We start from the raw sequence: 14,013 nt of genomic DNA on the forward strand, positions 1-14,013 counted from the left end.
CCTTGGCAACCGGAGATGCCCAATGGGGGTCGGAGGCGGGCCCTTGACAACCGGAGCTGACCAATGGGAACCAGGAAACTGGATCTGACCCCCAATGGGAGCCGGAGGTGGCCAATGGGAGCCTGAGCGAGGGGCGGGTCCTTGGCAACCAGCCTTGACCAATGAGAGACCGGGGGCGGGCCCTTGACAACCGGAGATGACCAATGGGAGCCGGAGGCCGGGTTCTTGGTAAGGGGAGATGGCCAATGGAAGCTTGAGGTGGCCGGCATGCGGGCCAATGGGAGCCGGGGGCGGGCCCTTGTCAAATCGAGTTGACCAACGGGGGGGGATCAGGGGCGGAACCATAGCAACCGAAGCCGGCCAATGGGAGCCTGCGCTGCGGCGGGGCCGCCCTCGGCGACCGGTGTGCGGCCCAGCGGTATGGGCCGAGAGAGAAAGCGGGCGACGAGGAGGATGGCGCTGGACGGCGCCGTGCGTTCCATGGCCGCCCTGCAGCGGGCCTGGCCGCGCCGATACCTGGCCCTGCTGCTCGCCGCCATCACGCTGGGCGGCTCCGCGCTCAAGGACGCGCTGCCCCTGGCCGAGTCATACTTCTCCAACCGGCGCAACGCGCTCAACGTGTGAGTACGGCGGGGAAGTGAAGACAACTCATGTGGCATGTTAGACAATAGATGATAGGTGACAATAATAAACAATATGTGACAATAATAAACAATAGGTGACAATAATAAACAATAGATGACAATAATAAACAATAGGTGACAATAATAAACAATAGATGACAATAATAGACAATAGGTGACAATAATAAACAATATGTGACAATAATAAACAATAGATGACAATAATAGACAATAGGTGACAATAATAAACAATATGTGACAATAATAAACAATAGGTGACAATAATAAACAATAGATGACAATAATAGACAATAGGTGACAATAATAGACAACAGGTGCAGGAGGAGGCCATTCGGCCCTTGCTTCGAGCCAGCACCACCATTCAATGTGATCATGGCTGATCATTCTCAATCAGTACCCCGTTCCCGTTCCTGCCTTCTCCCCATAACCCCCTGACTCCGCTATCCTTACTTAAGAGATCTATCTAGCTCTCAGTAGTATAAGAAAATAACTGCAGATGCTGGTACAAATCGATTTATTCACAAAATGCTGGAGTAACTCAGCAGGTCAGGCAGCATCTCGGGAGAAAAGGAATGGGTGACGTTTCGGGTCGAGACCTTTCTTCAGACTGTTGAAGGGTCTCGACCCGAAACGTCACCCATTCCTTCTCTCCCGAGATGCTGCCTGACCTGCTGAGTTACTCCAGCATTTTGTGAATAAATCTATCTAGCTCTCTCTTGAAAGCATTGAGAGAATTGGCCTCCACTGCTTTCTCAGGCAGAGAATTCCACAGATGTTGGCCTTCATTACGAGAGGATTTGAGTACAGGAGCAAAGAAGTCCTGCAGTTGTCAAGGGCCTTGGTGAGACCACATCTGGAGCGACTAGGCTTGTATACACTGGAATTTAGAAGGATGAGAGGGGATCTTATCGAAACATAAGATTATTAAGGGGTTGGACACGTTAGAGGCAGGAAACATGTTCCCAATGTTGGGGGAGTCCAGAACCAGGGGCCACAGTTTAAGAATAACGGGTAGGCCATTTAGAACGGAGATGAGGAAAAACTTTTTCAGTCAGAGAGTTGTAAATCTGTGGAATTCTCTGCCTCAGAAGGTAGTGGAGGCCAATTTTCTGAATGCATTCAAGAGAGAGCTAGATAGAGCTCTTAAGGATAGCGGAGTCAGGGGGTATGGGGAGAAGGCAGGAACGGGGTACTGATTGAGAATGATCAGCCATGATCACATTGAATGGTGGTGCTGGCTCGAAGGGCCGAATGGCCTACTTCTGCACCTATTGTCTATTTAAAACTGAGGTGAGAAGAAACTTTTTCACCCAGTGAGTTGTGAATTTCTGGAATTCTCTGCCACAGAAGGCAGTGGAGCGCAATTCACTGGATGAATTTAAAAGGGAGTTAGATAGAGCTCTAGGGGCGAGTGGGGTCATGGGATATGGGGAGAAGGCAGGCATAGATTACTGATTGTAGATGATCAGCCATGATCACAATTAATGGTTGTGCTGGCTCGAGGGCCAAATGGCCTCCTCCTGCACCTATTTTCTATGTTTCTATGAATGGGCGATGGCTCTCGAAAGTTCTAGCGGCAGAGTTAGGATGTTCCTGGAAAACAGAAACATAGGTGCAGGAGTTGGCCCTTCGAGCCAGCGCTGCCATTCAATATGATCATGGCTGATCATCCAAAATCAGTACCCCGTTCCTGCTTTTCTCCACATATCCCTTGATTCCCTTAGCCCCAAGAGCTCTATCTAACTCTCTCTTGAAAACATCCAGTGAATTGGCCTCCACTGCCTGCTGAGGCAGAGAATTCCACAGCTTCACAACTCTCTGGGTGAAAAAGTTTTTCCTCATCTCAGTCCTAAATGGCCTACCCCTTGTTCTTAAACCGTGACTCCTGGTTCTGGACTCCCCTAACATCGGGAACATTTTTCCTGCATCCACCCTGTCCAATCCTCTTCGAATTTTATATGTTTCTATAAGATCCCCTCTCATCCTTCTAAATTCCAGCAAATACAAGCCCAGTCAACCCATTCTTTCATCATATGTCAGTCCCACCATCCTGGGAATTAACCTGGTGAATCTACGCTGCACTCCCTCAATGGCAATAAAGTGCTTCCTCAAATTAGGAGACCAAAACTGCACACATTAGTCCAGGTGTGGCCTCAACAGGGCCCTGTACAACTGCAGTAGGACTTCCTTGTTCCTATACTCAAATCCTCAGACAGCACAGCAAAGTGTGGAGTCACCAGATCATAAGTGATAGGAGCAGAATTAGAATACGTACAGTAGAAGCTAACTAAACAATGTAAACTATAACTGTAAATATAACATGAATGTTAGGAGCGAGCAAATGGAAGAACAAATTGCTTAGCTATCCCAGTGAAGCAATTCTCAACGCTTTCATTACTTCATAAGTGATAGGAGTAGAATTAGGCCATTTGGCCCATCAAGTCTACTCCGCAATTCAATCATGGTTGATATATCTCTCCCTCTTAACCCTATTCTCCTGCGTAATCCTCATAACGTCTGACATCCGTATTAATCAAGAATCTATATATCTCTGCTTTAAAAATACCCACTGACTTTGCCTCTACAGCCATCTGTGGCAAAGAATTCCACAGATTCACCACCGTCTGACTAAAGAGATTCTTCCTCATCACCATCCTAAAGGAACATCCTTTAATTCTGAGGCAATGACCTCTAGTCCTAGACTCTCCCACTAGTGGAAACATCCTTTCCGTATCCGCTCTATTCCGGGGATCGGGATCTCCTCTCCCCAACCCGATGGTGAAGGGACTGCAGCCTAAATATTGAACCGCCTTGGCCACGTTAAGGTCAGGCAGATCACACTTGCCGCTTGTCCTAGACTCAGACGCAGGTGAATCATGAACCAGAGGGCATGGGTTTAAGGTGAAAGGGGGATGATAATAGTTTAGTTTATTACTATTATTCTCACGTTTACTGAGGTACAGCAAAAAGCTTTTATGTTGTGTGCTATTCAGTCAGTGTAAAGACTATATATGATTTCAATCAAGCCTTTCACAGTAAACAGATACATGATAAAGGAAATAATGTTTAGTACAAGATAAAGTCAAGTAGATTCAGATTAAAGATAGTTCCAGGGTCACCAATGAGGTAGATGGTAGGTCAGGACCGTTTAGTTGGTGATGGGATGGTTCAGTTGCCCGATAACAGCCGGGAAGAAACTGTCCCTGAATCTGGAGGTATGTTGCTAAATGTACCTCTTGCTTGACGGGAGAGGGGTGAAGAAGGAGTGAGACTGGTCCTTGATTATGCTGGTGGCCTTGCCGAGGCAGAGGGAAGTGTAGATGGAATAGAAGTGAGGTTGGTTACCTGGACTAGGAATCTGAGGGGCAACGTTTTCACACAGAGGGTGGTGGGTATATGTAAAAAAGTTGTCAGAGGGGGTAGTTGAGGCAGCATTTAAAAGACACGTGGATGGACAAGAGAGGATAGGAATGGTTTACATAGAAACAAACTGCAGATGCTGGTTAATACACAAAAGGACACAAAGTGCTGGAGTCATTCAGCGGGTCAGGCAGCATCTCGAGACCTATGTTACATCAGCACTTTGTGTCCAAGGTTTACATTAACAAGTACAGCAGAGGAACAGGCCCTTTAATCCACAGTTTCCCTGCATATCCACATACCTATACAAACTACTCTTAAATGCCACTGATGTATCTGCCTCAACCACCACCCCCTGGCAGCGCGTTCCATGTTTATGTGTTGTGCGGCCCACTATTATTTGATCGGTGCAATGGTACATTCTTATTGATACATTTTTATTGTTAAATGGTGCTTGGTTGTAAAGAAAAGGCATCAGCCCTCTGAGAGGGCGACTGATGAACAGAAAACAGTACATTCCTGCTCTCTGCTTGGAGGTCAGGAAAGGGGTTTGCCTCCTCTGATTGCCTGATGAATATGGAAGAGCACTGCATAGGGATAGGCCTCTGGCCCACAATGTCTGTGCTGAATGTGAAGCCTAGTTAAACCTATCCACGTTCTCCAAAGTTGGTGCCTGACCTGCTGAATTACTCCAGCGCTTTGTGTCTTTTTTTGTAAACCAGCATCTGCTGTTCTTCATGTTTCCATTAAACTAATCTCTGTATGTCTCTCTCTATTCCCTGCATATCCACTTGTCTATCCAAAGGCCTCTTTTCTATCTGTCTTCACCGCCATTCCTGGCAGTATGTTCCAGGCACCCACCACTCTCTGTGTAAGGAAACATGTCCCGTGCATCTCCTTTAAAATACGATCTAGGGGCAGAGGAGCCAATGCAAGAAACTTTGGAGCAACATTTACTTCTTGCTCTGTTCTATGTTCATCAGGCAAATTGGTGTTGGCAGACACAAAATGCTGGAGTAACTCAGCGAGACAGGCATCATCTCTGGTGAGAAGGAATGGGGGGCATTTTGGGTCGAGACCCTTCTTCAGACTGATCAGGGCGGCACGGTAGCGCAGCGGTAGAGTTGCTGCTTTACAGCGAATGCAGCGCCGGAGACTCAGGTTCGATCCTGACTACGGGTGCTGCACTGTAAGGAGTTTGTACGTTCTCCCCGTGACCTGCGTGGGTTTTCTCCGAGATCTTCGGTTTCCTCCCACACTCCAAAGACGTACAGGTATGTAGGTTAATTGGCTGGGTAAAAAATGTAAAAATTGTCCCTAGTGGGTGTAGGATAGTGTTAATGTACGGGGATCACTGGGCGGCACGGACTTGGAGGGCCGAAAAGGCCTGTTTCCGGCTGTATATATATGATATGATGATATGCTGCCTGTCCCCGCTGAGTTACTCCAGCATTTTGCGCCTACCTTCGATTTAAACCAGCATCTGCAACAACAATGTTGGAAGGAATCCTGTGTATGAGACCTTAGGAGATGTGTGTTTAAGAATAAATGCCTTCTAGACTGTTCACCCCCATTCTTGGATATTCATCCCCAGTATGGGGAAAAGGAAGGTGAGGCAGCTTGTATCAGTCCACTTATACAGTCTGTAAGTTAGTTTGAAGAATAGTGGTTCCCTTGCATATTTATTCTGATGGATAGTCAGCCTTATTATGCTTACATATTCTTGGAATCTTAATAATTTCAAAATATTAACAACACACTTTCAATTAAAATTGTATAAGGGACCTAAACAATTGGTCTCTTTGGCCTGTTTGTGTGCCTAATAGACATGTGTGCCTGTATCTAATAGACTTGCCCATCATTCACAACCTCTTCACTTGGCACATTTGCCTTCAATTGGAAATGAAAGAATGATTGCTCCTGAACAATTTCGACAGTGATACCGTTTTACTTTTCTCTCTGTAGGTATTTTGTCAAATTTTCGTGGGGTTGGACCGTGGGTCTGCTCCTTCCTTTCATTTTCACCTCCAACTACTTTGTCCAGAGAGATGTTCTGTTTGCAGCACGCCGCGTTGCTTCATGTGCCGTGGGCACCGTTGTTTGGTTTCTCAGCACACGGATCTTTCACATCATTGAAAATTTCACGGGCGACTGCTTCGAATCCCAAAATATGACTGTTCTGCACGAATTTGAAAATAAGCTGTCTTGCCGCAAGCAAGGGCATTTATGGGTCGGTTTCGACATCTCTGGGCACTCCTTCCTGTTGTCATACTGCGTACTCATGATAATGGAAGAAACGGCGGTCATGAACGAGCTTCACAAAGTGGAACAAAAGCCAGGAAAGGCTACCACTGCTATCATTAAGACGCTGTTTGTTGCCTTAAATACCTTGACCCTGTTGTGGATATGGATGTTCTTCTGTACTGCAATTTATTTTCACAATCTACCTCAAAAGATCATTGGAACTATTATGGGAATTTCCGCCTGGTATTTAACCTACCAGTTTTGGTACAAGAAACCTTTTTCCCCTGGGCTGCCACCGGAACTTGGGAACAAAAATGAGTAAAAAAATCAGAGATAATCAAGGACAAAGAACAAAAGTCATACTGACTGCGGACATTTAGGACAAGTTCCAAGCACTAGAATTATATTAAATATCTTGGTAATACAATTGTAATAAAATATATTCATGCAGGCAGTATTCACCAGCCATGTACCTGGATCAATTGATGAACAATATGAGAGTAGAGGCAAGCACAAATACTGAAAGTCAGTGGAAAAAGTGTAATAAGATTTATCTTCCACACAAGAATGCTACCAATAAATAAACTAAACGTGGTTTTAAAAATTGTATGTGCTTGGGATACTTGAATTTTCTGTTTACTCGATTATCTCTTCGCAATATGTATGTGCCTTGCAATGGTGGTTTGAATTTCATTGTTTATAGAAAATAGAATGACTTAAAACTAAAATCAACCAGTATAAATTTGACAGCTGACTCCAGTATTTTAAACAGCAACATTTAAGCATTGTACTGACAGTTCGTAGTTTATCTGCATATGTTTATCCAATGCTAGAGTTAGAAGAAGTCTGCCTCCATCTTACTGGACAAGGCTGGCTTGTATCATGCTCCTTAATCATGATTAGGTTTGTTAGCGTTACACATCCAAAATCATATTTTTCACATTTGGCCAGTGCATAGGGTGCTAAACTTTCAATTAAAGTACGGTGCTCTCCTTTAGTTAGCTTCAACTTTAAAACTTTTATCAAGCAAATTGTCCTATTGTCAAGTCCAATATGTTCATTAAAAATTCAGGGACATATGTGCTAACGGGTTTAAAATGTGCATCTTTTCAGTACTTCCCATGTATTAAATACAGAATAGTTTAAAATCTAACAATCTTCAAATTATGTAGTGGAGGAATTGAAGAGTATTATTCATTTGGTTCCTGATGGGCTCTTGCAATTTTAGGGTGAACTTTCCAAGAATGGTTTAGGTTTGCTCTTTTTCTGGAGCTGAAATGATGTGTTACTTGTGACTTATCTTTAGTGCCACAGAAAGAGGCCATCAAGTCCATGCCAGGCCCCAGGGGAGGATTCTCATTGGTCTTGTGCCCCTACAACTAATTCCTCATATACATTAAGAGCTAATTAATAGTATCTAATAGTATCTAATTAGCTACCAGCAGGTCATTGGGACATGGGAGGAAACCCCTTGGTCAATTAATCCGCCGTCATGGTCTCAACTTCCATTGCTTCGCCGATGATATCCAGCTCCTCATCTCCACCAAGTCAATCTCCACCACCACACATTCTACACTGACAAACTGCATCACTGAAATAAAATCTTGGCTTCAATCAAATTTCCTCAAACTCAACTGCAACAAATCCGAAATCATCATCATTGGTCCAAAAACGCTCACCAAATCCACCCAAAACTTCATCCTCAATATTGATGGTCTCCCAGTATCCACCTCCCCTCACATCCGGAATCTTGGAATCATCTTTGATCAAACCCTCTCCTTCGACAAACACATCAAACACATCACCAAGACAGCCTTCTTCCACCTCAAAAACATCGCCCGTCTCCATCCATCCCTCTCCTCCACAGCTGCAGAAACCCTCATCCACGCCTTCATCACCTCCCGTCTGGACTACTGCAACAGCCTCCTCTATGGCTCACCCTCAAAAATCATCAGTAAACTTCAATACATTCAAAACTCCGCTGCCCGTCTACTCACCCACTCCCCGATCCGTGACCATATCACCCCCGTCCATTACAAGCTCCACTGGCTCCCCATCCCCCAGAGAATCCAGTACAAAATCCTCCTCATGACCTACAAAGCCCTCCATAACCTGGCCCCATCAATGTGATCATGGCTGATCATTCTCAATCAGTACCCCGTTCCTGCCTTCTCCCCATACCCCCTGACTCCGCTATCCTTAAGAGCTCTATCTAGCTCTCTCTTGAATGCATTCAGAAAATTGGCCTCCACTGCCTTCTGAGGCAGAGAATTCCACAGATTCACAACTCTCTGACTGAAAAAGTTTTTCCTCATCTCTGTTTTAAATGGCCTACCCCTTATTCTTAAACTGTGGCCCCTGGTTTTGGACTCCCCCAACATTGGGAACATGTTTCCTGCCTCTAACATGTCCAACCCCTTAATAATCTTATATGTTTCAATAAGATCCCCTCTCATCCTTCTAAATTCCAGTGTATACAAGCCTAGCCACTCCAGTCTTTCAATATATGACAGTCCCGCCATTCCAGGATTTAACCTAATAAACCTACGCTGCACGCCCTCAAGAGCAAGAATATCCTTCCTCAAATTTGGTGACCAAAAATGCACACAGTACTCCAGGTGCGGTCTCACTAGGGCCCTATGTTATAATGTTATACGGTCAAAATGCTGCATTTAGTTCATTTTTCGCTTTGTATTAACTACACTCTTAAGTTATACAAATCGTTTGTTTTTGTACTAAAATTATGTTTATTTAATTCAGAAACCTTGTTAAACATTGAAACTTTAATGGGATGGATTGTGGATAATAGTTTGAGAATTTAACATTGTTTTTTATTATATGAATAATATTTAAAATCTTAACAGGTTTAATGCAAATGAAACGGTAACATTACGCCATGACCTGTTTAGAACCACTTATAAAATCTGGAGAATGTATTTTATCTACCTGCTTTGCAGTTTGAAACACTCGAGATAAACAACATTTAATTGTAACCATTTTGCATGATCAAATACAGTGCCAATAATTCAAATATTAAAAACTATTCTGTATTGTATTGAATTTAATTGAGAAGAGTTTAAATCTTGTTTTTTGGGATCACTTTCAACGGTACAGAAAAACTCTGAATCCTGGTTTTGCACATACCCCACTCTGTTCACCCACCTGTTGGAGATTATGCTATTGTCCTTCTGGTTCCTGCACACCCCTGACATTGTTTAAACTACATTAAACTTACAGTTGCTGCCTTACAGCGCCATAGACCCAGGCTCGATCCTGACCACGGGTGCTGTTTGTACAGAATTTGTATGTTCTCCCTGTGGGTTCTCCCTGGGTGCTTTGGTTTCCTTTCCTCCCACACTCCAAAAGACGATTTTGGTTTCCTCACACACTCCAAAAGGGAGAGTCTAGGACTAGAAGTCATAGCCTCCGAATTAAAGGACGTTCTTTTAGGAAGGAGATGAGGAGAAATTTATTTAATTAGAGGGTGATGAATCTGTGGAATTCTTTGCCACAGAAGGCTGTGGAGGCAAAGCCAGTAGATATATTTAAGGCAGATATAGATAAATCCTTGATTAGTATGGGTATCAGAGGTTGTGGGGAGAAGGCAGGAGAATGGGGTTAGGAGGGAGTGATGGATCAGCCATGATTGAATGGAGGTGTAGACTTGATGGGCCGATTGGCCTAATTCTACTATCAATTATGATCTTATGAAAAGACATACAGGTTTGTCGGTTAATTGGCTTTGGTAAAAGTGTGTAGTATGGTGTTAGTGTACCATTGATGGTCGGTGTGGACTCAGGAGGCCGAAAGACCTGTTTCCACACTGTATCTCTAAAGTATAAAATAAAGTCCACATCTTTGGCCAAGCTTTGTCAACCCATCCTAGTTTCCCCACCTCTGCCTCTGTCAGCATTTTGACGTGTTCCAGGAAACATGCCTTCGATTTTATTTTCCATGTTAACAATGTTATCCAAAAACATAAGTAGCCAGGCAGTTGAAACTAAGAATGCGATAGTGTAAACATTTCTTAAAGGTGGCCCCTGCTAGAAAACTCATGCTGCATGCACTTACACACTTCAATAGCTGTGATAAATAGGAAAGCACCAGAATAATAGGGGAAAAAAAGCAAAATAACACAGATGCTCAAATCTGACATACTTGGCAGGTCAGGCAGTATTTGTGGAGAGAGATATGCAGTTAATGTTTTGGGTCAATGATTTTCATAGTCCTGTTTTATTTCAGAATTAATTGTGCTCTGTCATATTTTGCTAATTGATCCTCTCGGTGTCTGTGTGTGCAATCTTACAATTGACTGTATGTTGCCATTGCTTTTTATCCCAAATGTCGGAGCTGCTATCATTAAATTCCATTTATCTTGTCTATATCAAAATCTCCTGCAGTTCTTCTAACTTTGGCATCTTTCATCAAAATTTACCCAAAGTTTTAAATCTATCCAAGCATTCATCTTTCAAACATGAATGATGTTTGAAAGATGTAGCAATACCAACTACTAACTTCTGAGATGTAGCATTTGGAACTTATTTTCAATCAAAGCAACACTCATTTATTGGCTTCCTGGCTGTGGACAAATTTTCAATCTATGCTGCTACATTTCTTGTATAAGTAAGGCTGAATTCTTCCAAAAAGCATTTGGCTTTTTAGTACCTACTAGACCAAGTGGACCCATTGGGCCCAAACCTCTCCTGCATTGGTGCAGCACCCTCTCCTCCCCCACTCCCCTCTCCCTCCCCTCCCCCCCACTCCATTCCCCTCAACCCCCCTTATCCTTCCCCCTCCCTCCCTCCCTAGGAGATAGATTTAAATTTTAAAATGTGAATAACTTTAAAGATATAACACCGATTTCAATTAAACTTCTTCCATTAGCACCAAAGGGACGACGGTGAGTAAGGTGGGCCTAAAATTGTCGTGCTATCGTGTATTGTTTTGGCTGTAGTTCAGGAACAAACAAAACAAACGGGAGTTTTAGTATATAGATAGCATTACATGTTGCCATCAACTGGAGGTTATTCTCAGCCCACCTTGATCCTGAACTTGGGCATTTCCATCTCTGAGTTGTTTCCTTCATCCAGCTAAAAGATCAGTCAAAATGACCTTGCCTTTTAACGTAAAAGCAAAGAACTGCAGATGCTGGTTAATACACAAAAGGACACAAAGTGCTGGAGTAACAAAGTGCTGGTGTCGTCCACTTTGGTGCAAAAAAACTGGAGTATTTTTTTAAATAGCCAAACTTTGGTTTAGTTTTGTTTAGAGATATAGCGTGGAAACAGGGCCTTCGGCCTACTGAGCCCATGCCGACCTGTGCACTAATTCTATCCCACACACTAGGGACAATTTGCAGAAGCCAATTAACCTACAAACCTGCACGCCTTTGGAATGTGGGAGGAGAAAACCCACGTGGTCACAGGGAGAATGTACAAACTCCAAACGGACAGCACCCATAGTCAGGATCGAACCTCGCACCGTAAAGCAGCAACTCTACCGCTGTGCCATTGTACTGCTTGAAAGGTGCTGGTTTTCGGAGTGACCTGGAAGCTCCTGTATGCAAGCAATTAACAACACACAGGCTCTGTTGGCCTAAATTGCAAAAGTGTTTGACTACAAAAATATAGGCATGTTATTGCAATTATATTCCCAACCAGATGAAATATTGTGTACAGGTCTGGTTTCCTAAGCCCAGGAATGATGTAGCTGTGATAAAGGCAGTCCAACACAGGTTTACCAGATTGATTCTTGGGATGGTTGGTTAGCTAAATCTGTTTATCAAAATAGTCCAATACTGTCTTGAGTTTAGAAAAATGAAAGGTGATCTCATTGAAACATGAACATTCTTGCAGAATTTGCAGGATACAAGAAACAGCAGATGATGGAATCTTGAGCAAAAGACAAAACACAACTGGAGGAATTCAATGGGTCAGGCAGCATCCATGAAGAGAATGGACAGGAGACTTTTTGGGTTGGGATCCCTCTTCTGATTGCTATGTTAGATGCACAGATGATGCTTATTATGGAAGGGGAATCTAGAACGAAAGGTCAGAGTTTCAAAGTAAGGGAATTCTGAGTTGTACCGACAGTTCTCCGTTTTGCTCCAGATTCCAGCATCTACAATGACTTGTGGCGCCAACACTGATGACTGAGATGAGAAGAGATTTCTTCACCTGGGTGGTCCCGATTCCTTGGAATGTTCTCCCTAAGAGTGCAGTTGAAGCTCAGTAATTCAAAACCAAGTTCAGTAATTTTTTTTGGGAAAATGGAGGCTATGAGGTTGTTGCAGGATAGTGGGGATAAAGGTAATAAATAACCCATGATCTTACTAATTGGTGCAGCCAGTGTGAGTGGCCAACGAGACTACTTTTTCTTTCGTATGTTCTTTCACTCTTAAATAGTCGGACACCTGTGAGCAGAGAAGACATCTGTTGAATTAAGTTGAGTTGGTAAAATCAGTGCCTGTGATCATCGAATTAATTTTAACAGCAATGATGGCACATTTGCAGGGATTTGCCTACATTCCTTCTGGCTCGACTTTCCTTTTCTCACAGCCTTTTGTCTTTCATCTCTGGCCTTTGTCCAACCGTCTGCCGATTCATGTCAACCAGAGATGCTGCCTGACCTGCTGAACTAATGTGTACTTTGTGTCTTTTTAAGTCATGCAACTTCGGTTTGTGAAGGAGTATTAAGCCATAAATATTACTTATCGCTACTTTTAAGAAGGTATTTATTTCCGCCCCCCCTGACATCAGTCTGAAGAAGGGTCTTGACCCGAAACGTCACCCATTCCTTCTCTCCTGAGATGCTGCCTGACCTGCTGAGTTACTCCAGCATTTTGTGAAATAAATACCTTCGATTTGTACCAGTATCTGCAGTTATTTTGTTACTCTACTTTTAAGAAGATAATTTTACATGTGTACACTTCAGATTCTTAAGATCTTTTCCAAATTCAATGGGTTTTAATTTTGTGAATGAATTTATAATACGTCTGCTTCTACCTGGTGGGGTAGATGACTGGGTAGCACGCAACAAAAGCTTTTCACTGTACCTTGGTACACGTAACAATAAACTAAACTAAACTCTACCTCATTTAAATGTTTCAGTCTTTAATTTCCCCTCTTCAGTTAAAAATTGTAATTTGTTTCCATTCTGGGCGAAATGATTAGTTACTTGATTTTATAAGTGATGGGAATAGAATTAGATTTTTTAGATTTTAGATTTAGAGATACATCGCAGAAACAGGCCCTTCGGCCCACCGGGTCCGCGCCGCCCAGCGATCCCCGCACATTAACGCTATCCTACACCCACTAGGGATAATTTTTACTTTTGCCCAGCCAATTAACCTACATACCTGTACGTCTTTGGAGTGTGGGAGGAAACCGAAGATCTCGGAGACGCAGGTCACGGGGAGAACGTACAAACTCCGTACAGACGGCGCCCGTAGTCAGGATCGAACCTGAGTCTCCGGCGCTGCATTCGCTGTAAGGCAGCAACTCTACCGCTGCGCCACCGTGCCGCCACTGAATTAGGCCATTCAGCTCATCAAGTCTACTCTGCCGTTCAATCATGGCCGATCTATCTTCCCCTCTTAACTCCCTCCTTCTTCCCATAATCCCTGACACCTGTACTAATCACAGATATATCTATCGCTCCCTGAAAAATACCCATTGACTTGGCCTCCACAGCCGTCTGTGGCAATGAATTCTACAGATTCACCACCCTCTGACTAACAAAATTCCTCCTTGTCTCCTTTATAAAG

At 43.6% G+C, this 14,013-nt stretch overlaps 1 protein-coding gene across 1 annotated transcript; it reads left to right on the forward strand.

The window, feature by feature from the left end:
- Positions 1-391: 391 nt before the first annotated feature.
- fitm2 (fat storage inducing transmembrane protein 2) lies at positions 392-9,264 on the forward strand. Its single transcript, XM_078419040.1, has 2 exons — positions 392-620; positions 5,970-9,264. Exons 1-2 carry the CDS (start codon positions 421-423, stop codon positions 6,568-6,570), a joined length of 801 nt encoding a protein of 266 aa, XP_078275166.1. The 5' UTR covers positions 392-420; the 3' UTR covers positions 6,571-9,264.
- The last annotated feature ends 4,749 nt before the right edge of the window (positions 9,265-14,013 follow it).

This window comes from Rhinoraja longicauda, chromosome 22 (genome assembly GCF_053455715.1).
Source record: "Rhinoraja longicauda isolate Sanriku21f chromosome 22, sRhiLon1.1, whole genome shotgun sequence".
NCBI lineage: Eukaryota > Metazoa > Chordata > Chondrichthyes > Rajiformes > Arhynchobatidae > Rhinoraja > Rhinoraja longicauda.